At 40.1% G+C, this 27,596-nt stretch overlaps 2 protein-coding genes across 5 annotated transcripts; both read left to right on the top strand.

Annotated features, from left to right (window-relative positions):
- Positions 1 to 961: 961 nt before the first annotated feature.
- Positions 962 to 15,058, top strand: oga (O-GlcNAcase). 4 transcript variants are annotated; one of them, XM_041790362.1, is made up of 19 exons: positions 962 to 1,451; positions 2,142 to 2,193; positions 2,340 to 2,437; positions 2,585 to 2,715; positions 2,861 to 3,032; positions 3,135 to 3,233; positions 3,334 to 3,618; positions 3,720 to 3,878; positions 4,025 to 4,224; positions 4,406 to 4,684; positions 4,775 to 4,978; positions 5,427 to 5,601; positions 7,093 to 7,146; positions 8,557 to 8,642; positions 9,715 to 9,819; positions 10,154 to 10,245; positions 10,362 to 10,554; positions 10,647 to 10,806; positions 12,754 to 15,058. In XM_041790362.1, exons 1-19 carry the CDS (start codon positions 1,286 to 1,288, stop codon positions 12,888 to 12,890), a joined length of 2,847 nt encoding a protein of 948 aa, XP_041646296.1. In that variant the 5' UTR covers positions 962 to 1,285; the 3' UTR covers positions 12,891 to 15,058. The 4 variants fall into 4 exon arrangements, with proteins under 4 accessions (XP_041646296.1, XP_041646297.1, XP_041646298.1 ...); XM_041790363.1 differs by having other exon boundaries at positions 4,406 to 4,669; XM_041790364.1 differs by lacking the exon at positions 7,093 to 7,146.
- Positions 15,059 to 16,848: 1,790 nt separating this feature from the next.
- Positions 16,849 to 24,001, top strand: npm3 (nucleophosmin/nucleoplasmin, 3). The gene is made up of 6 exons (XM_041788934.1): positions 16,849 to 17,018; positions 17,194 to 17,279; positions 19,699 to 19,773; positions 20,214 to 20,258; positions 21,054 to 21,147; positions 23,378 to 24,001. Exons 1-6 carry the CDS (start codon positions 16,946 to 16,948, stop codon positions 23,494 to 23,496), a joined length of 492 nt encoding a protein of 163 aa, XP_041644868.1. The 5' UTR covers positions 16,849 to 16,945; the 3' UTR covers positions 23,497 to 24,001.
- Positions 24,002 to 27,596: the final 3,595 nt, after the last annotated feature.

The raw sequence follows: 27,596 nt of genomic DNA on the forward strand, positions 1-27,596 counted from the left end.
ATGCCTCCTGGATGGTAAAATCAAATTTGGCTTATTTGTGTCAGGGCACTAGAGGGGATTTGTTAGAAAAAACATGTTGCAGCAGGGAAGAGCACCGGTGACCCATATATTATTTTCAAGGCTCATTTCCATAACACCATGTAAGTACATGCAAAATACTGTACTTGGCAAAGTGCACGCATAGGATGAATCTCTGTTTTAATCCATTAAAGCTCTAATTTGCTCGTGTATAAAGTCACAATGCTGTGTAACAGGATTATCAAATAAAGGAATAAGGCCACTTTTCAAGTGTAGTGTTATATAAATGATGCACACTTCATGGAGTTGGTGTAAGAAGGTTTAGGTTAGGAAATAACTTAGAGTATATCATGTGGATGTGGAACAAAGCTTGTGTGTTTTGCTGACACTAGAAACACTGGCTCAGGTCAAATCAGATGAGAGTAAGTACCTCCTATCTGAATGTAGAGTTGGAGCCCAGCTGCATTCCAAATATGGAGCAGATTCTCAAGATATCAAAAAGCCGTAGAGATATTCAACACCACCATTATTGAATAGCAGTTTCATGTGTTATTTAAGTTGCTGGGGTTTGACAAATGGAATTGTGCCTAAAGCTACATGCCCTTTTCTTGCGCATGTGGAAAGACTTCCAGTTCTCCTGAAAACTACTGTTTCATTTCACCAAGTTGTCTATCTGTGAAACTTTTTATAGTTGGGATGCAATTTCTATTTTTTACTTCAGTGTTTTATCTTAGTAAACGTACCGCACATAAAGGCCGTTAAATGTTTACCAAAATGAAGAAAATGCTTCGTGTAATCAATATTGCGTTGATGATTGGAGTTGCGCAGTAAAAAGAAATCGTCTATCTCTTAGGCATTTTGACATCTTTGCTGTGTTTTGTCACGCAGATCTAGCTTTGACTGGTTTTATCTGGTCCCATGAGCATGCGCATTTGGTGTAAACAGGAAGAACCGACTAAAAGTAGGGCGAAAAATGATCAGACAAAACGGAACGAACGTTTGCGATTTTCTTTTAAAAATCTCAGCTTAGATGTTGCCAGATACCACCTAATACCCATTTTGGTTACACCTGGTAGAAGCAGGTGCCTAATTTTTGACAGCGTTGATAGACTCGCTAATAGCTTAAGCAGGCTACCGTCCGTCTGTGACGGTTGGTTTCCTCCGTTTTTGCTTGACGAATTTGTCCGTTTGAATTCATTTTGCAGCGGCTCGGTACTCTTTTTGTGTTTACATTTGTTGACGTAAAAACAGAGAGAAATCTCGAAGAATGGTTCAAAAGGATAAGACGCTGGAGACTCCTCCAGTGGACGGAGTGCCGAGCCCCAGCCCAGTCTCCGGAGAGGCTTGTGCCGAGGCCCCTGGCCCAACTGAAGAGTCTGGCATCGTAGTCCAAGCCACGGGCCACCGAAAATTCATAAGTGGGGTCGTTGAAGGTAATACTGATCGTTTGACAGTACATTAAAATATTTTTCACCACATTTATCTTTTTTTAACCGCAACTGGGTCACGGAAAATACCGCAGCAATCCAGTCTTTCGGGTATAAGTCTGCTATCAATGCGAAATCAATCCTATGACTGGTTTCAAACAGGGTAGCAGTAATCAGAAATACAGTGTAAGTTGACGTTAAAAGTGGTGGTAAAGATTACGAAGTAATCTCGAAAAATATTAATGGAAATTGTACACCAGTACTGTCAGACGACGATCGATGTCATTCTTTCATTTATAAGCAAGATGGACTGATGTATATGGCAGTAAAATGGTGACATATGACTCATTTTGACTGGTCAAGTTAGGTTTGCCTTTGTCTGTGTTGTATTATACATTTGGAGTGACTGAAAGGTTGATGATTAATATTGCATTGGCCTCTTGGAAATTAACCCATGTTGGCAATGTTAGATGCTATTTGACAGAGTAAATTTAAATGATTGATTGGATATCAGGAAGGAAAAGAGCTAGCACATCTAATAGCATTTCTGGCCAAGCCCACACCTGAGGAAAATCTCCTGTGCTCAAGCAGCTCTGTGTACAAAGGGAGTGTTGTTGATCATTAGCACTGCACACGTCATGGAAACTAAAGGTTTTTTTGTTTTGTTTTGTTTTGTTTTTGTTTTTGCCGATGCAGGTTTTTATGGGCGACCATGGACAATGGAGCAGAGGAAGGAGTTATTCAGAAGGTAGGATAGGCTACATGAAATATTTAAGAAAACATGGTAACTAAATAACATTATTGCAACACATCTTGATGTTATGCTTCATTTGTATGATGTTAAATCATGACAATTTGGTCTTGTACTAGTTTTTATTATGTTTAATTATACAGGCAGCAGAAATGGGGTTTGAATACATACCTTTATGCACCCAAAGACGACTACAAGCACAGAATGTTCTGGAGAGAGCTGTACTCAGTGGAGGAAGCAGGTGACAATACAGATCTGAGTCTCTGTGACATGTTATGGGCAAAAAATAGATCAAATGCCTGTTTGTAATGTACATTTCTGATGGCTAAGATTATCAAATAAAAGCACAAGTGATCATTCAGTGATAGATTTCTCCTTTTTTTTCTAGAGCAACTGATGGCATTAATTAGCGCTGCCAAGGAGCATGGAATAGAGTTTATTTATGCCATTTCACCAGGGCTGGATATCACTTTCTCCAACCAGAAAGAGGTTTCTGCTCTCAAGAGGAAACTTGATCAGGTATTGCAACACTTTGTGTTACACTGGTCCATATTCCTTTAAATCTCTTGATAAATATATTCAACATTTTGTACATCTTTTGCTTTGTGTTATTCTGAATGGATTATTTTCTATTTTATTCACTATCCTTTCCTCACGCCATCAGGTTACTCACTTTGGCTGCAAATCATTTGCCTTACTTTTTGACGATATTGACCACAACATGTGCCCAGCAGACAAAGAGGTTTTCAGCTCATTTGCACATGCTCAGGTTTCAATTACAAATGAAATCTACCAGTACTTAGGAGAGCCAGAAACCTTCCTCTTTTGTCCCACAGGTACCTATTTTTCTTGCCTGAAATATTTTCATATATTTTATGTGTTTTATTTTTTTTTTATTTCAATAAACCTTTGGTTTATTTCCTTTCCTTACAACCCAGAGTACTGTGGAACATTCTGTTACCCAAATGTTGCTCAGTCCCCCTACCTCCACACAGTTGGAGAGAAGCTACTGCCTAGCATTGACGTGCTATGGACAGGTACGTCTGACATATTTCCCTATCAGCCGTTCCACTTTTAACCATACATGTCAGAGCAGAAGATAAATGAATACATTTGACTATGTTTTCTTATCTGCAGGACCAAAGGTGGTGTCCAAAGATATTTCAGTGGAGTCTATTGAGGAGGTTTCGAAAATCCTCAGGCGCGCCCCTGTGATTTGGGACAACATTCACGCTAATGATTATGACCAAAAGAGGCTTTTCCTAGGTCCTTACAAAGGCCGCTCCACAGAGCTCATCCCTAGACTGAAGGGAGTACTAACAAACCCCAACTGTGAGTTTGAGTCCAACTTCGTAGCAATCCACACTTTGGCCACGTGGTACAAGTCTAACATGAATGGGGTGCGCAAGGATGTAGTCATGAGTAAGTATGACCCACAACTTTCCTGACATGTATTTATTATTTTACTGTATGAGTTTATTTGTTTCTTGCCCTCTATAATATTTGTTGTCTGTGTTAAACAGCTGATGGTGAGGACAGCACAGTGTCCATCCAGATCAAATTAGAAAACGAGGGCAGTGATGAAGAGCTGGAGACAGACATGCTCTACAGTCCACAGCTCGCTCTTAAACTGGCTCTCTCAGAGTGGCTTGGGGAATTTTGTGTTCCTCATCAATACAACAGTAAGAGCTGCCTCACTATTATTTCATACTTCTTTGCTAAAGGTTTTCTAGCAGTAATTCTGTGCTCATAATTAGCATTGTTAAACTTTAAAGATAATTGCCTAATTGAGGATCATAATGAAGTGAGGCTCATCTCTGTCTTCTAGGCCGACAGGTGCCTCAGAGCGGTGCCAAAAGCACAGCCATCGATGTGTCATCTATGGCCGCTCCCTCTCTCTGCTCTTCCACAACAGTCACGACTGTGTTCCAGCAGCCTATCATGTCCCCCGCCATGCCGCCTCTTTGTCTGGATCCACTCTCACCACTCTCTCACCCCATGGCAAAAAGACCTCAGGAGGTAGAGGAGGTGAGGCTAAAAATAACTACAGCCCCTCAAGCACTCTCATGATTCTTTTTCTTTCTAGCCACGTCCTTGCCTTCATTTGATTTGTTATAAAACAGAAAAATATATATTTGAAGTTTGTTAGATGAAAGAAACCCCCTTTATTTAGTTCTACAAGAAGTAATGTCTTTACTGCTCCGTCCAGGTGGAGGTAGAGAAGAAAGATTCAGATGAGGAGCCCATGGAGATGGTGGTTGAGAAGATGGTAGATGAGCCTGAGCCGGAAGCAGAAGCTGACCCAGAGGAGAAGCAAGCTGGTCCTATCATAGCTGACAAAATGGCTGAGGACCTGAAGCCCATGGATACAGACAAGGAGAGTCTGGCAGAGTCAAAATCCCCAGAAGAGTCAATCCAGGAAGATTCTGGGAGTGATATCGCCCCCATGCAAACAGATGATCAGCTCAAGCAGGTGCTGCAAACATTTGTGAGTTTTTTCCCCTTAATATCAGAAATAAAAGCAAACATTAATCATCATTGCCTACAAAGTCTGGTCATTGCTAATTTATATCCTCAGGATGTGTTTGTGCCTGGGCCCAATGAGAAGCCTCTGTTCACAGCAGAGCCCCTCACTCTGGAGGACCTGAGCCTGCTGGCTGAGCTTTTCTACCTCCCTTATGAACATGGAAACAAGGCCGTGCAGATGTTGAGGGAGTTCAACTGGCTAAGAGCCAACAGCAGCGTCGTCAGTGTCAACTGCAAGAGAAAGGAAACTGAAAAGGTGGGCTGAATGATAAAAATAGATGTGTGAGAACTACAGGAAAGCAGTTTATCTGTGAAAACTAGATATTGATTAAACCGTTTTGGTTGTGAAAGTGTTGGTTGTTGAACACAAAATGGTGGCTGTGCATTACCTTGGCTGTCCACTGGGTGGTGTGGTTTTGGTAGGAAATGGGATGCACTTGCACCAAAGAGATTTAATCTAACTACACCTTTGAGTCATTGAGTCATTTGCTTTTTTAATGAAGACTCTTTGACTTTCCACAGAAAAGGTGTGATACTATAAGGAAGTTATCATAACTTACTGTGGAAATCTATTAAAAAGAAAGATTGCTGATTTTCTAAGTCATATGTTTTCATAAAAACGTCTGCTGTTAAAAAGTGAGTCTAAGAATCTGCATGATTCTGTTTTTATTTGCCCTCTTTTCTCTTCCCGGTTTTGCCCACAGGTAGAAGAATGGCATTCAAGGGCAGAGAAGTTTGAGGAGATGTGCTGCTCAGTCATCCAGATGTTCACGCGACTTTCCAATTCAGCCAACCGCACCATCCTCTACGACCTTTACCCTTACATCTGGGACATCAAGAGCATCATTTCTATGGTCAAGTCTTTTGTCCAGTGGCTCGGTATGTATGAGTGAAACCACAAGGCACCCATTCTCTGGGAGCAATAGCGTAGCAATAGTTTTTCCAAATTCTAGTTAGTCTCAAATAAGTTACTTTCACTCACAAATCACTCAGTCAACTTAAAATAATGTTAAGACATTTACACTTATTGATTAATTTTTGCTGCATGGATTATGCGGTTGCTTTGATCTTTAAATAGGCATATTATTTTTGTTTTACATAACTTTTACAAGTTGTCAGCTGGAGTTGTCTAACTGCTAAAAGAGCAACATGGCTTAAGATACCTTGGCCATCACCTGTAAACAGGTTGAAAACATCTACTGATTGTAGTTGATGAAAAGATCAGCTGTGCACAGATCAGACCAAAAGCATCACATCTAAGCAGTTAGTGTCCATATTCTTTGCTCTTGTGTCAAACATGTTAAATGTCTCTCTTTTTTAAATCGGACTCATTGCCGCTTGCACTGCTAGCATCCTACTGATAGATCCTCTAACAAGCTTCTCCATCTTGGTGATATCTAAACTGGGTCTCTGTGGAAACTCCCAGCAGGGTTACTGCTGCTTGCTGTGTATCCAGTAACATCACTGCTGCATTCCCACACAGACACACTTGCTTCCATCTCTCTGTCTGTGGGGATGGGAGCCAGGGGGAAGTCCCCATCCCCTGCGCCACCCCTCCTCCATGCCCTAGCGCGCACGCGAGCTTGGAGAGCAAGTTGACTGACTGCCTGTGGAAGGCCATTCTGGTGCATAAATTGAGCGAAATATATTGAATTAATTTCATCTGTATTTTGAAGTGTTGTATCTTGCTTCACGGAGTAATCTCCTAAAATGAGGCAGATTTGGTTGGCAGATTTTAGCCATTAGATATTTGCTCAATCTGTATCAGGGTGTGATCCACTGTCTTGTAAAAGAGAAGACATGCTGTCTCTCTCCTCTCTCTGTCTCTCTCTGGCTCTCTCACTCCCTCACCCTCACACTTTCTCTCCTTCTTTCAGATGGTCCACTGTGATGCAGTTTGAGTAACATTCAGCCTTGTGGTGATATGTACCTCTTTTTGGAGTGTCTTTTTTATATATGTAGAAAAGCACCAGCATGGCCTGTAGGTTGCCCCCCTGTAACCCAGTTTCATTCACAGGTTTCTGTCCCGTGCGGCTTTATGGTAAAGCTGAGAAGCCTGGCCCACAGTACACAGCAGGCAGCAACCCCACACTGGCAAAACCACATCAAAAATCCACACTCATGGTCTTATTCACCCATAAAGAACAAAAAAATCACTGTTACATCTCCAGCAACGTTGAGAAAATGTTATTCCTTGTAAAGAAAAGCCTCATGGCTGACTTCTGTTGTTGGATTTCTAAATCAGTCCCCGTATTTCCCCTGAATATGGAAGCTGTGCAGCCGGCACTTAGTCACAACCTCCCTGGTTATTGTACTGAGAACACCTACTAATAACTATTTTCTACTGTTTTCTCCCTTCACTATGTACAGATGGAAGAATCCACAGTACAAGTTTCTACTGCTATTGGATCGACAGTGGCCGATGTATGCACAGTGCTGGCGTTGTCTCTTTCTGTTTCATGTTTCATATGGATTTACGTAATTTTTTTCTTAAACTAGATTTATTTATGTAAAAGATTTATTTGGAGGAAAGGAAGCAGTCCTTCGGATGAAGTCACATTTCGCGCAGCGATTTAGCTTTGAATCCTAAAGTGTTAACTCCCCAATTTTTCTCTTTGGCAGCATCTCTCTAACTTGTTTTTTTGTTTCTGTCAGTAGGCTTATAGAAATGACTCACAACAGCCTGATGCACCTACTCAAGGGGATTTATACTTGGCTTTAAAATGTAACCAGATCATGTGTTCTGTTCATGTGCTCACAGATGCATATGCTAGACCCTGAAGAAACAAGAGTTTCATGCTTTCAGCATACCCATTAAAGCAATGCAGTCTCATGTGGAAGTAATCCACTAACTTTTTGTGGGTTTGGGATTTTTGATTTTGGTAAGCAGCAAGTTCAGAGTTCCTTCCCGTGGGTGCATCTGTGTGCTATGTCGTGTCATCTCGTCAGAGGAATTGTTTTAGGTGTCAAGATGAGGCTCAAATGTAAAGCAGTGTTAGGTGTCCTTCCCGCGCGCTGCGTTTGTCTGGTCACATGACAGGGCTTCTCATCAACCACGGTCAGACTTGGTTAGCATCAGCTCTGGTTTTCTAACGGCCCTGTGTGCCTGGATATAAATACTTAATGTGTGCTGTTCTGCGGTGTATTTTATCTATGGTCCGTCTGTTGCAGCTTTTAAAGCTAGTATGCCGAGAGGCCCTTTAACTCAGGGGACATTCATAAAACCTTGTTCTGTCGTCCTGGTTTGATGACACATGCTTCTGCATCATGTGACGAGGCAGATAAGAAGAGAATGTGACTTCAGACGGGGTGCTACGATTGGTGGGGTGACAGCAGCTGAAGCTTACGTCTGTAGCCTTTAGACAGTATAGGTTTTGTTTTGGGTGGTCAGTCTAATATTGCTGAAGCTGTCAGCTTTTTACATGACTGTTGTCCTTGCTGAGACACTGAGGGGGCAGAACTAGACCGAATTCTGTTCTTTCTTCTGTTTATGATGGTGTGCGTAACACTGCATTAATGCACTAATTTCTTTACATAATGTAGAGCACTTTGACATCATATTGACACAATTTGATATGTTTTATGATCGGACTCAATTTGTCCTTGCACACAAGTAAGCTTTAGTTGCTTGAGCCCCATTTTATCATAAAAATATTTCCTCCAAATGTAACATATTCATCAGAACTAGGTCCTTTATGTTTAATATTTAAAACAGAACTAAATTAATTATATGAGATACATATGACCCCTTCCTCCTCACCCTCCACTCCTTTCATCTGTGTCAGAGAGCCCCATCCTGTAGTAACGATGTCCACTTGGCTCTGCTCCTAACAGGGTGTCGTAGTCAGTCCTCAGCACAATTCCTTAGAGGAGACCAAGAGCCCTGGGCCTTTAGGGGAGGTCTAGCAGGAGAGTTCCAGGTATCTAATGCACCGAATTTCTGGAAATCAAATGAAAAAAAAAAAGAGTGTTGTTAGCAAAGAAGACAATGGATTGGAATACATGCGTAGGTATAAAGGGCTTTGGTCTGTCAAAGGTGAGCTGATTGTTATGGGTTGGGCTTCGTAACATCCCGGTTCCATCCCCTCCACTTGTATTCCAAAGAAGTTCATGTCCCTGTATTACTTAGGGATTTTATTAGTTCAAGGGAGGGGAACAGGTGACCTTCAACCTAAATCACCAAAGAGGTTGCAGCCAGTGTTTGGCATGGCATTTTGTGAGCGCCTTAATTTGAATTTCTTTCAGCAGCTGACCAAGGAGATGCTGCTTTTCCCTAGCGCACGCAGCGCAAGCGAGCACGGCTAGGTTTTATTTTCATGACGACTCATTTCTTTGCAGGGAAGTACAGCGCACAAATTACCAAGCCAGCTCTTTGCAAGCGCGCGCGCAAGCACTGCAGCGCCGGCGAGAACGCAAGCATGAATGCAATGGGAAAACTCCATGATAAAACACACCTGTTCTATCTAAATTGGTGGCTCCACACAAGGAAGGAGACTCATGAAGCCAAATGACATGTGATTGACTGTCTGACTTTATTTTGCAGGTTTGGTTTTGTCCTGGAGTTCTCTCTGTCTCTGCGCCAGCATCATTATTTTTCTCAACAGGAGGTTCCTGCGCAGCGAAACATTGTGATGTCTTTGAAAAGGGAAAGGAGCATCTCCTTCAGCCAGTAAAACCTTAGTCAGACCAAAATACAACCCTTGTTTATTTTACCTGAAAAGCAAATATGTTTCTTGCGCTATGCTCCTTTAGCAAAAAAAAGAAAAAAAAAGTTAAAGCTGTGATGTTTGCTCATGTTGCCCACTGTCAGATCAGCAAGAACTGCCAGTTTATATGTTATAGTTTGTTTCAGTATTTAAATTAGAGCATTTTGCTCTTTTCTGCCATTTCTTTTGGTTTGATAGTGGTCCAGCTGTAGTAAATACACAGAGGCAGTCAGCCAAAGCAGCCTTGTCTCAGTGAAACTGAACTTTTTTCTTCTGATACCCACAGAGATTGTTGCCAATAGATGGGGCAAACGATCTTTTCTACCAGCCTCCACCTTCAATGCCAACTTCCAAAATCTATTCCATAAGGCCATACTTTCCCAAAGATGAGGTAAGATTATATTTCTGTGTTTAGCCACAAGTTTTACTAACCATTTTTCCCAAATCTTAAAAATTTTAGTAACAGTTCACATACATTCATACTGTAATTTCCAATCAAATGTGATAAATGTTTGGTTTCAGAAATAATGATGGCCATTTTCTTGTAACCGCAGCAGATCTGTTTAGCACTTGTTGTGCAGATTTGAAAATCAGATTTGAAAAATTCTTGAGGCATGTCAGAGTTTTGGGTCATTTTAAGACTTTAAAATCCATAGTTAAAGGTTGTTATCAGTCTTTTGTTCAGGATGTCATAATAACAGATATTTCCCTTTGCTTATTTGCAGTCTGCAGTTTATAAAATCTGTAGGGAAATGTACTGTGAAGGACTGGGGGATTCCCCTTTCTCTGATGACGATCCTGACCTCATAGGAGACAGGTAACACACAGATGTAGTTATTTTTAAAAATATTCCCAGAGGAAGGCTTTGGCAGCAGTGTTTTACTAGTCAAAGCAAACCACCGTGCTGACAGAATCCTCACTGTTTGTTCACAGGTTAGTAGGTGGACTCCTGACGCTGAGCTCAGACTACGGCTTTGTGCTGGAGGATGATGAAGGGATCTGCGGTTATGCTCTTGGTACAGTGGACGTCAAGCCCTTCATCAAGAAATGCAAGTTGAGCTGGATTCCTTTCATGCAGGAGAAATACCACAAACCTGACTGCCAGAAGGACCTCACAGAGGCTGAGGTAAGATATTAATCCAAATCTCTGTCTTCACTATCTATAATTGAGCCTCCTAGTCCCGTATCTTAAACCATCTCTCTGTGTGGCCCTTGTAGAAAATGATGCTGAGTTTCCACGAAGAAGAGGAAGGTCTCCCAGACTCCTTCCTCTCCAACTTCCCCTCTCTCATCAAAGTCGACATTCACGGCAAGGTCACTGATCCCAGTGTGGCCAAAAGCATGATGGGATGTCTTCTATCTTCTCTTAAGGCCAACGGTAGGTGAAAGCCAGCCTAATTTTTGTTCTGTTTGTACCAACTAAACACAGAAATATCCTATTAATTGTCAAGTTGCTTACTCACTCTTGTGTCTGCTAGTTTTGTGTGCTTTTGCAGATCTTATAGTGGCATTAATGCTAATTTCATTACAAGTTAAAAACTTTCTCACATGGGTGTTTAATAAATGATTTTTTAAATCAGAAAGCAAACTATTTCAGCTCCCTTATCCTGATGTCGTGTTAAATAAGAGATGAAAACGTCAAACACACCTCCGAGTTATGGACAAATATAGTTTATTACTAACGTGGTCAAGTGTGACCCTTTAAGAATAAGACTGGTGTAAGAACACTTTGTCTTTATATTGTCCTCTGCCTTAAATCTCCAGCAAACAAAATTACAATATTAGTCTGTAAGTTAGCATTGTTGCACATCTCTGTCCGCACTATCTTTGGAGCACTTTTAGTCTAATCCAATCCACTTTCTCATTGATAGATTGATTCAATCGACAAAACCCAAGCCATTATTGCTTCTCTGTAATCCATTCCCCTTCTTCATCGAGAGAATCCGAAAAACTCCCAAGAGCTTTCACATTGAGGCAATGCAAGGGAGAAAGATGGAAAGAGGATAAAAAGAAAAAAAAGAAGAGAACAGATAATGTTATTACCTCCGCCAAGGAGGTTATGTGATCAGCAGGGTTTGTTTGTTTGTCAATTTGTTTGTTTGTTTGTTAGCAACATAACTTAAAAAGTTACGGACAGATTTTGATGAAATTTTCAGGAAATGGCATAAGGAAGAACTGATTAGATTTTGGGAGTGATCCGGATCACCATCTGGATCTAGGAATTTTTCAAAGGACTCTGTACTATTGAGAGATAGGGCTAATGGTGGAGGTTTGCGCTCTCCCGAGTGCTTTTCTAGTTTTCACATATGTAGCTTACAGCATAATTACTTTCAGTATTACTTTCAGGAAAATCGGAACCATTAGGAAATTCAATTTCCCTGCCAGTGTGAGGCAGTATGTAACCCCTGGGACTGATGCACTATATGGACAAAAGTGTTTGGCCAACTGACTGTTACACCAACAGGAACTGTAATGATATTGTATTCAAATATATGTTCTTAAATATGGTGTTGGCACCCCTTCTGCCGCTATAACAGCCCTGACACCAGACAGATAAGCGTGATTCTTCACTTCACAGAGCATGTTTCCACTGCTCCACAGTCCCGTGTTAGTATGTCTACACCACTCCATCCCACGCTTGGCACTGGACTTTGTGATGTGAGGCTTGCATGCAGCTGCTCAGCCATGGAAACCCATTCCACCCACAGCACAGTTTTTGTGCTTACATTAATGGTAGTGGAGGTTCAGAACTCTTCACCAATGGAATCAGCAGAGCGTTGGCGACTTTTACACACCACGCGTCTTAGCGGTTGTCGGCCCCACCCTGTGATTTTATGTGGTCCTCCACTTCATGGCTGAGTTGCTGTTGTTCCTAAACACTTAATAACATCACTTACTGTTGACTGTGGAAAATCCAATAGGGATGAAGTTTCACAAACCATCTTATTGCAAAGGTTTCATCTGTCACAGTACTAGACTTGAAGTCACTGAGCTCTTCAGAACGACACATTTAGTGTCATAAATGTTTGCAGATGGAGACTGCATGGCTAGGTTCTTGATTTTATACACCTGTGGCAGCAGGTCTGATTGAAACACTTGAATAAAATAATTCATGTGTGGTCAAATACTTTTATCCAGGGTTAGGGTACCTTAATACATTTTTTTAACTGTTTATCCCCCTTACCTGATCATAATGAATACGTTTGAGTAAACATAGATGTGTAAATAAATGATGAATAAAGATGACACAGGTTAAGACCTTATTTGGGCACTGAGTTGTGTAAACATATCCCACTAAATTTATTTGCTCTTGTCTCCCTTCCAGGCTCTCGTGGTGCGTTCTGTAAGGTCCGTCAGACTGACAAGAGAATGTTGGACTTCTATAGTAAACTGGGATGCTTTGAAGTGGCCAAAATGGAGGGCTTTCCCAAAGATGTCATCATTATGGGACGCAGCCTATGAAGAAACGCCCTGTTACAAAAACAGAGAAAACGAGTCGACGTGGCTTAAACATGTTTGCTACCTTCATGAGAAAAACCTTTGTGATGATTTTATACCACACTACCATCTGGGCAACCCCTGGAAACCTCTTTTTAGGATTTGTGTACAGAAGCACAGCAAGCGCACACCCAGATTTCCCGGGCTGCCCTTAGATGTTATGGCTCTGTTTGATTCAGCAGATGTGAAGCTAATAGGCTGAGGAGGGATCAGATGGTTGGAGCTGGAAGAGGAGCATTGATTTCTGGGGTCCCACTGCTCATATACCTCCAGGAGGCAAGACCTGATAACTCCATAAGCCCGTTTCTGATTGAATCCAGTAGCTATTACTCAGAAAATGCCTGCATGCCCTAACGTGAAGTGTCTGTATCTGAAATGGAGCAAGAGCTGTGAAATGAGGGCGACCTGTATCTCAGGTAGTGTATGACTACCCCTACGTCCTGCTTTCCCAGCTGTGACACCGCAGCTGTGGACAGAAATAGGACACCTTTAACAGGACGTGAAGTGCTACGTCAGAGTTTGCCTTTCATCATCACACTAGGGTTTTTCTCTTCAATAGACTTTAAGAAAGCGGCCTTTTCAGCGGCATGTTTCTAACTAAAGTGGTGAGTCTGTAGACATGAAGGGTGGAAAAATGTAGCTCTTGGGGCTGGTGAGACTCTATTACACCAGAAAAGGAGAGTTTGTTGAGACTTTAAAAGACTCAACCAGGAGGTCTTCTTAATTTCCATTCAAATAGAAATAGACATTTGGAAAGCAATAGAGAAGCTTCCACAAGTTTACAAACATTGTTCTCAGCCTGTTTTTGCTCAATGCTTCGCTTGTGGCCATTTTTTCCTTTTTTATATTCCAGCAATTTGTTTTTTCTTTTTTCTTATTCCCTCTTTTTAAGCTACTGCCTTTTGGTTCATTGCCTTTGGATTTAGATTTATATATCAGTCCCCAGTGTCTTCGGACTTTGTAACTTAAGTCCGTCAGATAAAGCTTGAGGTTAATTTTGGATGTTGGCCTTTTTGTTACTCAAATTCCAGAGATGTAGCCTGATATTGACTGTCACGTCTTCTTTCAGATCCCAACAGCAGCACTGAAAATCTTTAGTAGATCATCACAGTCATCCAAAGCTCACTGGTGATATAGATGGGTAAAAATGATTATAATGACACGCAAAGCATCTGAAAAGCTGCTCTGATTTTTCTAAACCAATGATTTCTTAACCTGGCTGAGCCCTAATCTCAGCCCTTATCTAAACATGTTCCATGCTAAAAAAATATTTTTGCTTGCTATTGTTAACAGAAAATCATCCAATTACATTTGTAGTCTTGCTTCCTTCCTTGCGTTGTGTACTGTTAAACGAATGTCTTTGCAGTTGAGCCTTGGTGAAGAGCATTTCAGAGGTTAAATTCTGTCACCAAAGTGGTACTGACTCCCACGTTTGTTGTTGTTGGGGGCTCTGAGCAACAATTCTTCTGCCTTTTCCCATCTGTCCATTGAATGTTTCATATTCTGATGCATTTCCCATTTGTTTTTGTACATGTGTAATTACTTAAAAATAAGTGTTTTGTTGGTTAAATGAGGATCAACAGTTGCTTTTCAGTAGCTGCCTGCCAATGTGATGTTTTGATACTGTGTACATTCACAATGTGCATGAGGTGTATTGGATTTGCCGTGGCGGTCATTAGAATAACCTCATCTTTGTGCTGCATAGAGAAAGAAGCATGCCTCTCACCTCTACGAGCACAATACTGTAGTACGCTGACAGTCTGTAAACACTGTCAATCATAAAGTGTTATTATTATTATTTTGTATATCCTTTTCAAACTGTGGCGAGTGTCCTTGAAGGAAAAGAAACACGGTGGATCCTGCCTGGCTGTGTTTCAGCACAGAGTGAATCTCATCTGACAGGCTGCAGGATCTTCATGCTCGTTTAAATGGTTCATTTTTCAGTTTGTCGAAGCTCAAGCTTTCTCCTCTGCCAACCGGCTTTGACAGAAACGGGTTGTGAGGGAGAGAAAGGGCTCCAATTGTATATTTTGGTTATCAGAGTTAAGGGGAGGGGTTGTCAAAAATGGACTGTTTCACCAATGTAAAATTTGTATGTAAGATACATAATATTAAAAATAAATAAACATTGATAAGTTACCTTGTTTTGTCATCTTTGCTGCTCTTTGAGCCAGCATATGTCCATGTTTTCATAAATAAAAATGAATTTGAAATACACACAAGATATTTTTACCATATTGAAAGTGCTATGAAAAAGTATTTGCAACATTTGATTGTTTCAGATCATCAAACAGATGTTAAAATTAGACAGATAACCTGAGTAAATACACAATCCTGTTTTAAAATGAAGATTTAATTTTCTAAGGGAAAAGCATCCAAACCTACCTGGCCCTATGTGAAAAAGTAAATGTAATAAAGTAATGCAAATAAGTGCATGAATATTCACCTTACAAGTCAATGTTAAGTAGATATACCTTTAGCTGCAATCACAGAACTGAGTCTGTGTGGATACGTCTCAATCAGGCTTGCACAACTGGACACTGCAATTTTATTCTTCTTTAACAAACTGCTCAAGCTCTGTCAGGTTGCATGGGTATTGGGTGTGAACAGCTCTTTTCAAGTCCAGCCACAAATTCTCTATTAGATTGAGGTCTGGGTTTTGACTCGGCCAGAACATTCACCTTGTTGACTTCAAACCATTTCTGTGTAGCTTTTGCTGTATACTTCAGGTTATTGTCTTGCTGGTAAATAAATCTTCTCCCAAGCCATAGTTCTCTTGCAGACTGAGCAAGAATGTCCACCAGGATTTTCCAATCCCCACAGTGTGATTGTGTGGAGATTTGACTGGTGAAAAACCCCATGGCAACAGTTGTTGCATGCAGTCTCTCCCATCGCAGCTGCTGGAGCTTGTAACTCCTTCAGGGTAGTCATAGGTGTCTTGGTGGCCTCTCTCACTAGTCTCCTTCTTGCACGGTCACTCAGTTTATAAGGATGGCCTTATCTAGGCAGATCTACACATGTGCCGTATTCCTTCCCTTTCTTGATGATGGATTTAACTGAACACTGGGGGATGTTCAGTGCCATGGATTTTTTTGTATCTATCCTCTGACTTATACTTTTCAATAACCTTTTCTAACAACCTTTTGGGTTGTTCCTATGGCTTTATGGTGTACTGGTAGCCAGGAATACTGATTAACCAGTGACTGGACCTTTCAGAGGTTTCTTCATACTACAATCACTTGAAACACATTCACTGCACTCAGGTGGTCCCACCTGAGTGCAGTGAATGTGTCTAATTGTGAGACTAGTAGCACCAACTGGCTGGACCTCTGCTGAATAAGGTCAGTCACTTTGAAAGGGGTGAATATTTATCTTACATAACATATTTTTGTTTAATTGACATTGCTTTGTAGGAATCTGTTTTCACTTTGACATTAGAGAGTTATTTTTGTTGTTTTTTTCGTCAAAAAAGCAAAATTATATTGACCATGAATGATGTATATAATCAATAAAAGTGTAAAAAAATCCAAGAAGGTGTATATTTTTATAGGCACTGTATGTTATTAGCTTCCTTCTGTGTGACAGAACTCTCACATGAAGATACAAGGGGAGACGTGTTCAGAATAGGCCTAAATTATGTAGACTTATGGGATTACCTGTCTACATCAGTATCGTCATTGATTCTTTTTAGAGCGATTTTGAGGGATAAAAACGATACTTAAAAACATTTATCTTGCAATGATCACACGCATCCGATTTTGTTCAAAGCTTGAAGGAATATTAAGAGAAATGTGAATAGGGAAGAATAGCTGGAACAGACTTTCTTTCATAAAAATCTAGGTTTAAAAAACATTACTGGTCTGTGGGAGGAAACAGAAAAAAAACATCACCAAGCAACCGTCGCACAGTGATGACGCATCAGGTATGCTCATAGTTCGCGACGCGCTTGTTATTTTTTGCAGTGGGTTCATTAAGCTTCGGAGTTTGACAATTAAAGCTGAATTTAACCCGTCGGCAAAATGTCTTTCAACGACGATGACACCTCTGACACGGGAATGACTGGTCAATCAAAGCTGGAGAGCTTCCTGTTCAGTAAGAAGCCTTTAAACCCGTTTTAGAGTCCAGCTCTGAGGGCTCACACGTGGGTCTGATCTGTGATTAACCCACGGAGAGCATGCTTTATATTTCTGAAATCAACCTGCTCTTTTTAACTGCGCTCTAACATTGATTAAAACTTTAGCTAAAAATTGTTCTGGTGTGTTTTTAGGTCAGGAGCTGTCGTCGAAAGTCCCTTTCTTCACTTTCCAGGGAGATGAGGATGAGGAGCTGGAGCACTTCCTTGAACTCAGAACAGTATGTACAGTTACAGCTCAGTTTGTTTGATGACACTCGGTGGACTTGAAAGTCTTTACCAAGCACAGTCTAACGCAGGGCTTACTGAAAAGTTTGAATCAGAGCTGTCAGCCATTGTTCATCACAGCCTCACGCACGAGCCTTTCCCCCAGGACAACCTAAAACCAGAGGTGGAAGTAGTACAGGACTTTTGTACTCAGGTAAAGGCACATTTACCTTAGGTAAAATTAACTTAAGTTGGAATAAAAGTACCGGGCAATAAATCTGTTTAAACATAACTAAAAAGAATTTAATTTAAAATTTACTTAAAGAACTAGAGAGTTGTAAAGTGAAATATAATCGCTCCTCATTTATAATGAAATGAGAAAATGGATCTCCTACTGGGCTATTTAGGTAAAGTAAAAACTTTAATGTAAAGTCCAGCTGTGTTGGGATGTGGTGTGGAATCATCATCATCATATGCGCAGGAACTTTACGGCCAGTTTCATGCCATCAACAGACATCTGGAACCACCTCTTAGTGTTTATCCTTTTTTTACTCAGTACTTAATGCTTTGTTAAAATGTAATAAAGTTCAATACCTAAGTAAAAGTACTGATTTTGAAATGTACTAAAGGGGCATAGATGGTCTTGTAATTATGCCACACCAGTTTGTCTCTGTCAGCCCTGCAATTGACTGGTGACCAGTCCAGGGTGTACTCCACCCAGAGGTGTCAAGTAACTAAGTACAAACAGTTTGTTACCTTACTTAAGTAGACATTTTGGGTATTTATACTTTAATGGAGTAATTGTTTTTCAGCCTACTTTTTACTTCTACTCCTTACATTTTCAAGCAATTATCTGTACTTTCTACTCGTTACATTTTAAAAATGGCCTCGTTACTCCTACTTCATTTCAGCTTCATTCCATCATTGTAAAAAAATAAACACGAATAAAGAACCCAAAAACGTATACAGATAAATCGCGCCATCTGGATAGAGTGAATTTAATTTTGGTTGGATGAGAAGTATAAACATAATACCATTCTGATACCCTATTGGTTTGTACGCGAACCATCCCACCTGCACACATGACAAATGACAAATCACGTCACACTCCAGCAAGGAAATAGCAGATGTATGTAGGCTAGTACGAAGATGTCTGTGGCAGAGACTCGAGAGAGCTGGAGTGAAATGTCCCAACCAAGCACCAGCGAGGAGGTTGGTAGTACACATATATGGTTCTTGAATGTATTTGCATTGTACTAAAATGCATTCATTTTCAATGGGCATAAATGCGGCTGAAACAGGTACATCCCAAATTTTTCAACGTTAACATTTTAATATAACATTATAGTCATTATGGCCCTTAGAAAAATGTTTTTTTTGGGTCGGTGGGGTAGTGCACTATAGGCCCCTGTGGTGTGGCGTAAACTTTTCTCCTTAATGGCCTTTTTTTCCCCCCACATTACTTTTACTTTTATACTTGAAGTAGTTTTGAAACCAGTACTTTTACACTTTTACTTGAGTAAAAAGCTTAAGTTGATACTTCAACTTCTACAAAAGTCTTTTTAAACCCTAGTATCTATACTTCTACCTGAGTAATGAATGTGAATACTTTTGACACCTCTGACTCCACCTCCCACACAATGACAGCTGGGATAGGCTCTAGACCCTAAATGGGATAAGCAGTGTAGAAAATGGATGGATGGATCAATGGGAGACAGGCCTTTCATTATTTTTAGATAAAGCTTGTTTACAACCCCCAAGAGGGGTAAGTCTGTTAGGTTTCAAATTTACACCAGAAAGAATCTTTAAGGCTTTATAAATGAGGATATCTATTACTAAATAATAATGAAAAAAATGTATTTGATCTTTCTTTGTTAAACAGCATTTGAAGTAAACTTAGAGAGACGCCTGCTAATATAATCAATGATGAGTCTGTAATGGAGCAGTGTAAACACATCAGAATGTCTACATGTTTATAGTAGTGCTGCACAATCTAATTGCAATTGTAATGTCAGTTTGTGTGGTTACATAAAAGGCTGGCATTATTTTTGAATTAGTTAGTACTTGAAAGTTTTACAATGATGCCTGTAGAAAAGCCCGTTAGTTTACCATACTGACACTGCGATTGCAATTTGTAAGAGTACCTTTGTTTTCTAAAAAGGAAAAACTTTAAGTTTGGACCAATCCAAGACCTTATGATTATCTGTGGGGTTTTTTTTGTTTTGTTTTCCTTTTTTTACTTTACTGTACCTGCAATTTTGTTTTATCTAAAAAGTATAAATAACCGTAAACAGTTTCAAACAAAAGGAAAAACTTTAAATTTTCGGAAAATATGAAATTGTTTTGAAACCAGTCCCGTAAAAACGTAAGGTTTTGTGTTTTCAGCTACTTAAGCAGACCGGTCACTTATTTAATTGTTTGCGATTCCTGCAGATTTGCCTGGGAGAGGGTGCCAAAGAGGAGAATAACGTGGTGGAAGTTACAGCCATGAACCACCAAGGAAAGAACATTTCAGTGCCCATTGCTTATTAAAGGAAGACTTTGTATAAAAACAGTGGAGCTCAAATGTGGGGCAATATTTTCAAAAAACAGACTACATAGCTACTATTTAGTTGCTTTGTAAGTTTTAGATTAAGCCATTAACCTTTGCTAGAGTCCAGTCACCCAGAGGCACCAATACTGGTACTTTACTGTACCTGCAATTTTGTTTTATCTAAAAAGTATAAATAAACAGTTTCAAACAAAAGGAAAAACTTTAAATTTTCGGAAAATATGAAATTGTTTTGAAACCAGTCCCGTAAAAACGTAAGGTTTTGTGTTTTCAGCTACTTAAGCAGACCGGTCACTTATTTAATTGTTTGCGATTCCTGCAGATTTGCCTGGGAGAGGGTGCCAAAGAGGAGAATAACGTGGTGGAAGTTACAGCCATGAACCACCAAGGAAAGAACATTTCAGTGCCCATTGCCAACCTTCACATCAGCTGTCTGCCCATGGTACACTGTTAATTTCTCTCTGAATGCAGGTTAATGTAGCACTTATGATAGAGATGTAACCAGTACAGTAGATGTATCTGCAAAATATGAGGTGAGTGTCTGTCACAGCTGCACAGACACAGGCAGTAAGCCTAGGGCGGTACTCCTCTGTAAAAAGAGCCGCTCTTTGTGATGAAAGTCTAAGTTCTTAGAATTGGTACATTTTCTGCGAATTTCCCCTTAAATTCAAGTCTAGATTCTTGTAAAGATAAAAGTTACTCACAAAGCATCTTAGCCCTAAGGAGAGGGTAAGTGAGAAGGAGGAGTGGGAAGAATGAAGAATGTTCTTATTGATTCGTAGTCGGGCTGATCAGACAAAACTTATTCATGCAGACATTTTAGTCCATTTTGGACTTCCCTCTGTATAAAGTGAGAGATGCATGGTGAGTCCCTCTAGATGTGGTTTACTCCACAGGTGCATCTCATCTCTGATTAAAGCCTCTTCACTGCCTATAGAACCATTAATGTGGTGCAGGCAGGCAGGTGTTCTCAAACATTTTGTAGGCTGTATAATTTAATCTATGGTGTACAATTTATTTAACAGAGGTTCTAATTTTTTAAAATATGTTCATGATAACACAATTTCTGACTAGATTGTATGATCAAAGATAGAATATGTAGAATTTTTTGCACTGAAATATCTATAATAATTGAAAAAGTGACCATTTCTATGTTATATTTTTGCTGAGGTCTTAGAGAATCTCAAATATTTCCAAATCTTTTCAAAGCCAAAGAAATTCTGAATTTTCCCCTCAGGTGAGTCTGGGAGAATTTGAGCTGAAAGCCCCAGTGACTTTCCGGCTCAAGGCCGGGACCGGCCCAGTAACTGTCAACGGGCTACATCTCATAGGTAAGAGCAGTCTAAGCCTACTAATAAGAAATTAATATGCATCGTAAATGAAAATGATAGTAATCATAATAGTTTGTTGTGTTTGGAGCAAAGATGTAAAAATAAGAGATGAAGCTGTTATTGAAACACCAGTAGTATCGCCATGGAGGTGAAGATTTCTCTTCTGTCTGATCAACAACAAACCAACAACAAGCAGAAATTACATCAGCAGTAAAACACCCACATACACAGGTCAGATGAGCCCTAATCTGGGTTTAAAATCTTCCAAACTAGAACAGTGCTCTAGTTTCAGAGTATGAAGCTCAGAGAGAAGGGTGTCTAGTTATGAACTGCAATGATGGAAATATTTTTGCTCTAAGCCAAGAGCCTCTCAAACATTTGTAAAATCTGGATTTTTTTTTTCCATTTTACAAACTGAAGCCCTAACTGCGCAGGATTAGTATTACTAATAGACCTCTAGTGATTTGTAATAACCACATGGGACGTCAGTGTTCTTCATCCTGCAGGCAGCAACAATGTATGTAATCTTGCAGAATACAAAATTCTGTCCTTTATCTGGTCAGAAGAAAACGAGGCTGCGTAGGGGAAAGTTTTGGCAAACGTTATTAATAATGCTTTTTCGTTTTATTAATTTCAGTTTGTTTGAAATGATTTTAATGTACTTTACGTAATTTAAACTCCACTGTCCAAGCATACATGTGCACGCACCACTGCACTGTTAATATGCACAGCGCTTCTGCTCTTCCTTCTACAGCCTCTGTGTCCTTTAAAAGTGCCTTGCTTTTATGTTAGTATTTAGCTGTTCATGTCACGTAATGCAGTTTATTTGGTAAAATGTTGCTCAACATTTAGTGATTAGGCTGCCACAGCTGATCTGCGAAAGGAGGGTTGTTGTGCATGTATGACGATCCCAAAAATACCAGAATAGTTCAGATTAACATCAACAGAACCAACCAGAATCAAAACTGTTAAAAATGCCAGAAGAGCTTCATATTTGATACGTGACATCTTATTCTCTCAAACATTTATAGGAGGGATTTAGAAGTGCTTGACTTCTTCTCTGTCTGATCAGCAGCAGATGCAAACAGGTGACAGACGTGACTTCAATGTCTAATAGAGGAGTTGAGGGAGATTGTTCACTAGTTTATTGGACATGAACAGTTTGCAAATGATCTAAGAAAAGTAAAAAAACACATTTATATGTGTAAATATATGTGGAGGGAAAAATACAAATTTAGTACCTCTGTTGGAAACTTTGATTAACAGGCTATGTAAAGGACGCATAAAGATGTCACCTGCAGATCACAATGTGCACAACTTTGCATTTTTTGTAGGAACTTTAGAAATAAAAAAATACCTTGTGCATTTTTATTGCTGCTATCAAGGAGCATCTCCATGTTTTTCTTTAGAAAGGTCTGTAAAGTCGAGTACATTACAGACTTTGCTTACCCTGTGCAAATGCACCGTCAGAAACAGTGACATCAGGAGATAATTCATAAATTCTCAGGTAATACTAATCCCATGCAAACAGTGCTTTAGTGTCAATGGGTTTCATTTAATGTGCTTGTGTGGTGGGTGGATTATGCATCCCATCTGACAGCTTTGGTTAGTTTTGGTCCTCGGTTTTTGCAACCTAAACACTTCTCTCGAAGGGAAAACTATGCTTATTAAAGGAAGACTTTGTATAAAAACAGTGGAGCTCAAATGTGGGGCAATATTTTCAAAAAACAGACTACATAGCTGCTATTTAGTTGCTTTGTGAGTTTTAGATTAAGCCATTAACCTTTGCTAGAGTCCAGTCACCCAGAGGCACCAATACTGGCTACAAACACTGAACAAATAAATTCATGAGGTTTAGAAATATACACTTTTTATTCTTTAAAATTTGACCCCACCACATAAAACTGTAATGTATCACTGGGCAATGAAATTCACATTTCTTCCTTCAAAAAGCCCAGGACCTTTGCCCCTTTAATATATTTTCAATTTTAACTTTTAAAAGTCAATTTTAAGTTATTCTTAAAAAACTGTGAAATGCAAATGTATCCAAATGGTAGAAACGGCAGCATGATCGGGATTAGCCTCCTTTTGCTTTCTTCAGCGGCTGTTTCTGTCTGTGCTGGAGGCCAGTCTGGAGGTCAGATTAAATAAAACCTTTCTGGCCTTTGTGAACAAATTCAATCCAAAGATTGAGATTGTGATTTTCACATCGTCTTCTGTTCTCGTGCAGCCTCACAGGTCGGAGAGTCTGACCTCTCCGAGGAGGATGAAGATGATTTTGATGAGGAGGAAGAGGACGACGAGGAGATCACCCCCATTAAACCAGCGAAGAAGAAACTGAAGCAGTAGGTGGAGAGGTCGCTGATGGCTTTTGGAGCAGCCTCAGTGGCGTTCTTTGAGAATTGAGGTTTTTGTACCGGATGGACACATGTTCTTCTAAAGCTGTCACTGCTTCACTCGTCAGTTTCTCACTGTTCTCTGCAGTTTATTTCACTGCAGCTTGGACTTTCACTTTAAGAGCTGTTTTTGCTTTTAGCGCGGATCAGCCTTTTATACTGTATCAGATACAGTCAAAACTTCCATGGATTTATCGCATCAGTGATGGGAAATGTGTCGTTTACTTCAGGATTCTTGAATTTTTTGACTATGATATAAACAAAACCAGTTGTGTGTTTGGGTACGTTATGTGTGTGTTGAATGAATGAAGCAGATTTAAACACATTTACGCAGCTAATTCAAGATACTTGGTTCCGTTTAAGAATCAAACTTTCACTTGTATGTAGTTCCAAAATACCGTTTTCTATGTGATATGTCTAAAATGTGAAGATTTTGTAATTAAAGCTGAACACATCAAGAAAAACACTTGTGAGAAATGTAATTTTGTAACCTGACACGCGTGTGAAACACATCCATCTGGTAAACCTCTGATAGCGTTTGTGAAAGGGCAGAGCCTTCGAAGGGTGATTGGATGAAAGTTCTGAAGTACCGAGGAATGAACTCCATATAAAACAGCATAACATGAACCATGGTGACTAAAGACATATCAGTACTCATTTTACAATAGAAAACAACTCAGTGCCGTTCTTTGTTCTTCTTTTAACAAAGAAATGTCATCAAGTTCTGATAAAACTGGCGCTAAAGCAGCATCCATCTCTTCCGCCATAACTGCACCAGCTTCTTGTTGCTGCTTACTGACGCCATGACTCCACCGCGCCTGAAAGTGCTGCCCCTCAACTCTGATTGGTCCTGTCACTTTCTAACCGGGCCCAAACGGTTCAGACGGGATCTTTGCAAGATGGATTCACCAGTGACAAACATGGAAACAGGCGGATCCATTTGCTTTGCAAGGTTACTAATTTCAGCCTTTTATATTAAATTATATGGAGTTATGCACACCTGAAATAGGAAAACTGCCTTATTTGAAGGACTAACAGCACTGATAGCAGTTTCTTAAATCAGAGATCAGCAGCAGAATGCAAACAAAACACAAATATCAATTAATTCAAGAGAATGCTGTCCAACATTTTCCATTATTTTACTCCCTCTTGTATGAAAACGATATTAAAAAAAAAAAGATTAAATCTTCATAAATTTAATGATTGATGTTGTGAAAAAGTACCTACCTAGGACAATGGATAAAATTGGGAAATGGGATGAGAGTGGGAAGGAGGGGGACATGTGGGAGAGGTGCTGCAGACGAGACTTAACCACTAAGCCATCAGCGTTCCATGCCTACACTTTCCAAAGTTTTATTTTCGGAGGGTTTTTTTTTTTGCCTTTATTTTGATGGGACAGTGGTTAGATTGGGAAAACAGGAAAGATAGTGGGGAGTGACCCATAGAAAATGAGCTACAGGTCAGTTTTAAAGTTGTTCGGATCCTGTCTTTCATCAGGCCAATCCATCTTGCAAAGCTACAGTCTAAAATGTGCAATAGACAGATTAATCGGCGTGGTTTTAAGAGAACTAAGCAGTAGCTAGGGACATGGTTTAGTTGTACTGCAAGCTGGTAAACAATGACTGCTACCAGAACAACTGTGACAGCAGTTTTATCCAGAGGTGGAAAAATACATGACTGTTGTATTACTGTTTAAAATTACTGGTCTAAAATATTCATTTCAAAGTTATCTGTAAATACTCAGCTGCTACACAGGAGTTGTACAGTAAAACATGACCTTTTGTTTGAAAAGCACAAGAGAATAGATCTCCCACCAGGTTGTTCAGGTAAAGACACACCTGTGTATATGCCTTGTGTCCTTTAGGAGCACCTGAAGTCACAAGTGGGTTCTCTAACTCAGTGGATAATTTCACTCATGGTGCAAATGTATCTCACATCAAAAACAACAATCCACCAGAAACATGAGCATCCCATCAGGAATTGCTGTTTAACAGGCAACATCCAAACACGTTTTGTTGGCATCATGGGGAAATCCTCCCAAACACCCCCCCAATGGCAGTTGGCAGAGCTTAGGTCAGCTGAATCTCAAATAATTCCAACACCGAAGACCATTTCACTCAGGAAAGAGCTCAAATCAACTCTGAAATGTTAAACCCTGAGGTATCAACACTCAGGTTTTTGCTGTGTACAACAGTGGCTTTGGATTGATGTAATTATTCTCTCTCTATGTGCTACTTTGTGGTCAGCAGAGATGAAAGAAGTACAAGAGTATAGTACTCAAGTAAGAGTACAGTTACTCTGGTTAAAGCTTTCTTTAGAAGTGAAAGTACTGATTTCAACACCAACAATAGACATTCTTTCAGAAGTAGAATCAGTTACAGCAGTATGGAGGGAGACGTGTTTGCTTTACAGACAATATAATCTCAACATACATATGCATCATAATCCCATCTGCACCCATCCTGGCATATCATTATCTTTACAAGAAGGCTTTAACAGTAAGTCACTGTAGTGGGATGTAATGTGTTCATGTGTACCTGTCAGAGCTATCAGTCTCATTAGGACCCATTGTTAAAGAGGAAACACTGCACTACAGCCACCTGCATGAAATCCTACCTGTCCTGTCTCTGCATAAAGAAGAGTAGCATGACTGTGATAAAGCAGGACAGAAGCCTGCGGAGAAAAATGCTGAATAAACCACACAAGTCCGTATGAGGGTAACAGCACCAGTATTTCTGTCACATCAGCCAAGTCATGCCAGGTGCTGCCATGGTAACATGAGAAATGAACACCTGTGTGATGTCTGTAACAGCTTTCTGTCAGCAAAGAGAAAAGATGGAGGGGGAAACAGAAAGAATGTTGAATGTCTTTGCTATCCAGGATCGGCTAAGTGTTAGTCTACATCGGTGATTTTTAACCTTTTTTTTGCCCAAGGCATACCTACAATCAAGCCAAAATTTCAAGGCACACCAAACCCATCTAGATAAAAAAACCTCTTACATGTTAAGATAAATTTAGCAGTCAAGCACTGCCATTTAGTTGACATTGCTGAACTCACGCAAGCCCTCCTCAGCTGATGGCTACACTATGTTGCTTTTTACAACCCTCCTCCACCCCAGCTCCTCCTCCATTCTGCCTCTGACTTTATCAATGTCATTGTGTTGTCACTGATGCCTTCTCTACTCTGGCCTTTTTGCTACTTTTCTCTCTGCCCTAGGCTTTCCTTGTAGGTACAGGAAAGGCAAGAACGTGCAGTGTGCCTGTTTGCTGCTTTCCATGTAGACATGTGGAAGACCAGGGGGAATCCCAGAACAGTCATATGATTAGCAGCAATGAGTGCAAATTTATAACTGCAAATAAAGAAAACCTATTTAGTAAAAAACTATTTATGACCACATTGATCAGGCTTTCTAACAGTCCAATTTTGAGTTTGTCCGCACATCACGTCCTGAGAAATTGGAAAAAGCCCTTATCCTAATTTTGAGAAATCTGATTTTGCTACCTGAAGAACTTCAAAAGTGGCACATAGACACCTTATCCCATGCTCCATCTTTCTTTCTTTGATTTAACCTGTGCTTTGTGCCTTTTTTGGAGGGATAGTGCGGTTGACATGCTGGAAAGGAGCCATGGGTAGGGTTCAAATCCAGGTTGAAAACTCAGTGTATTATGTCTTTCTAAAAAAGTGATTGGTTAAAATCAGGCATGGGCCCATAAATCTAGTAAATGGGTTGGGACTGGCGGCTTGGCTCTTCTTGATTTGACTTGGCAGCGTGTCAGGGGATTCGTTTTTCCACCATAACAGAGCTACGTGTTTGAGGGCGGGTCTAGAGCTGATGACATGGTGTTTTGGGTCGATGACGTTAAATAGCTGCTCTTCAGTAATCATTGTTTTGTTCAAGAGCTGTCTATTGTTTCTTCTTCAAAGTTTCCTCTTCTTCTTCTTCTACTGGTAATGTGGCAAGTAAATCAAAGTTTGGTGCTACTTAAACACAACTGCAAGGTGTCCCAGAATGATTACGAACTGCTGTGACACCACCATGGTGGGCTTGGAGG

Source organism: Cheilinus undulatus, linkage group 6 (genome assembly GCF_018320785.1).
Source record: "Cheilinus undulatus linkage group 6, ASM1832078v1, whole genome shotgun sequence".
Lineage (NCBI taxonomy): Eukaryota > Metazoa > Chordata > Actinopteri > Labriformes > Labridae > Cheilinus > Cheilinus undulatus.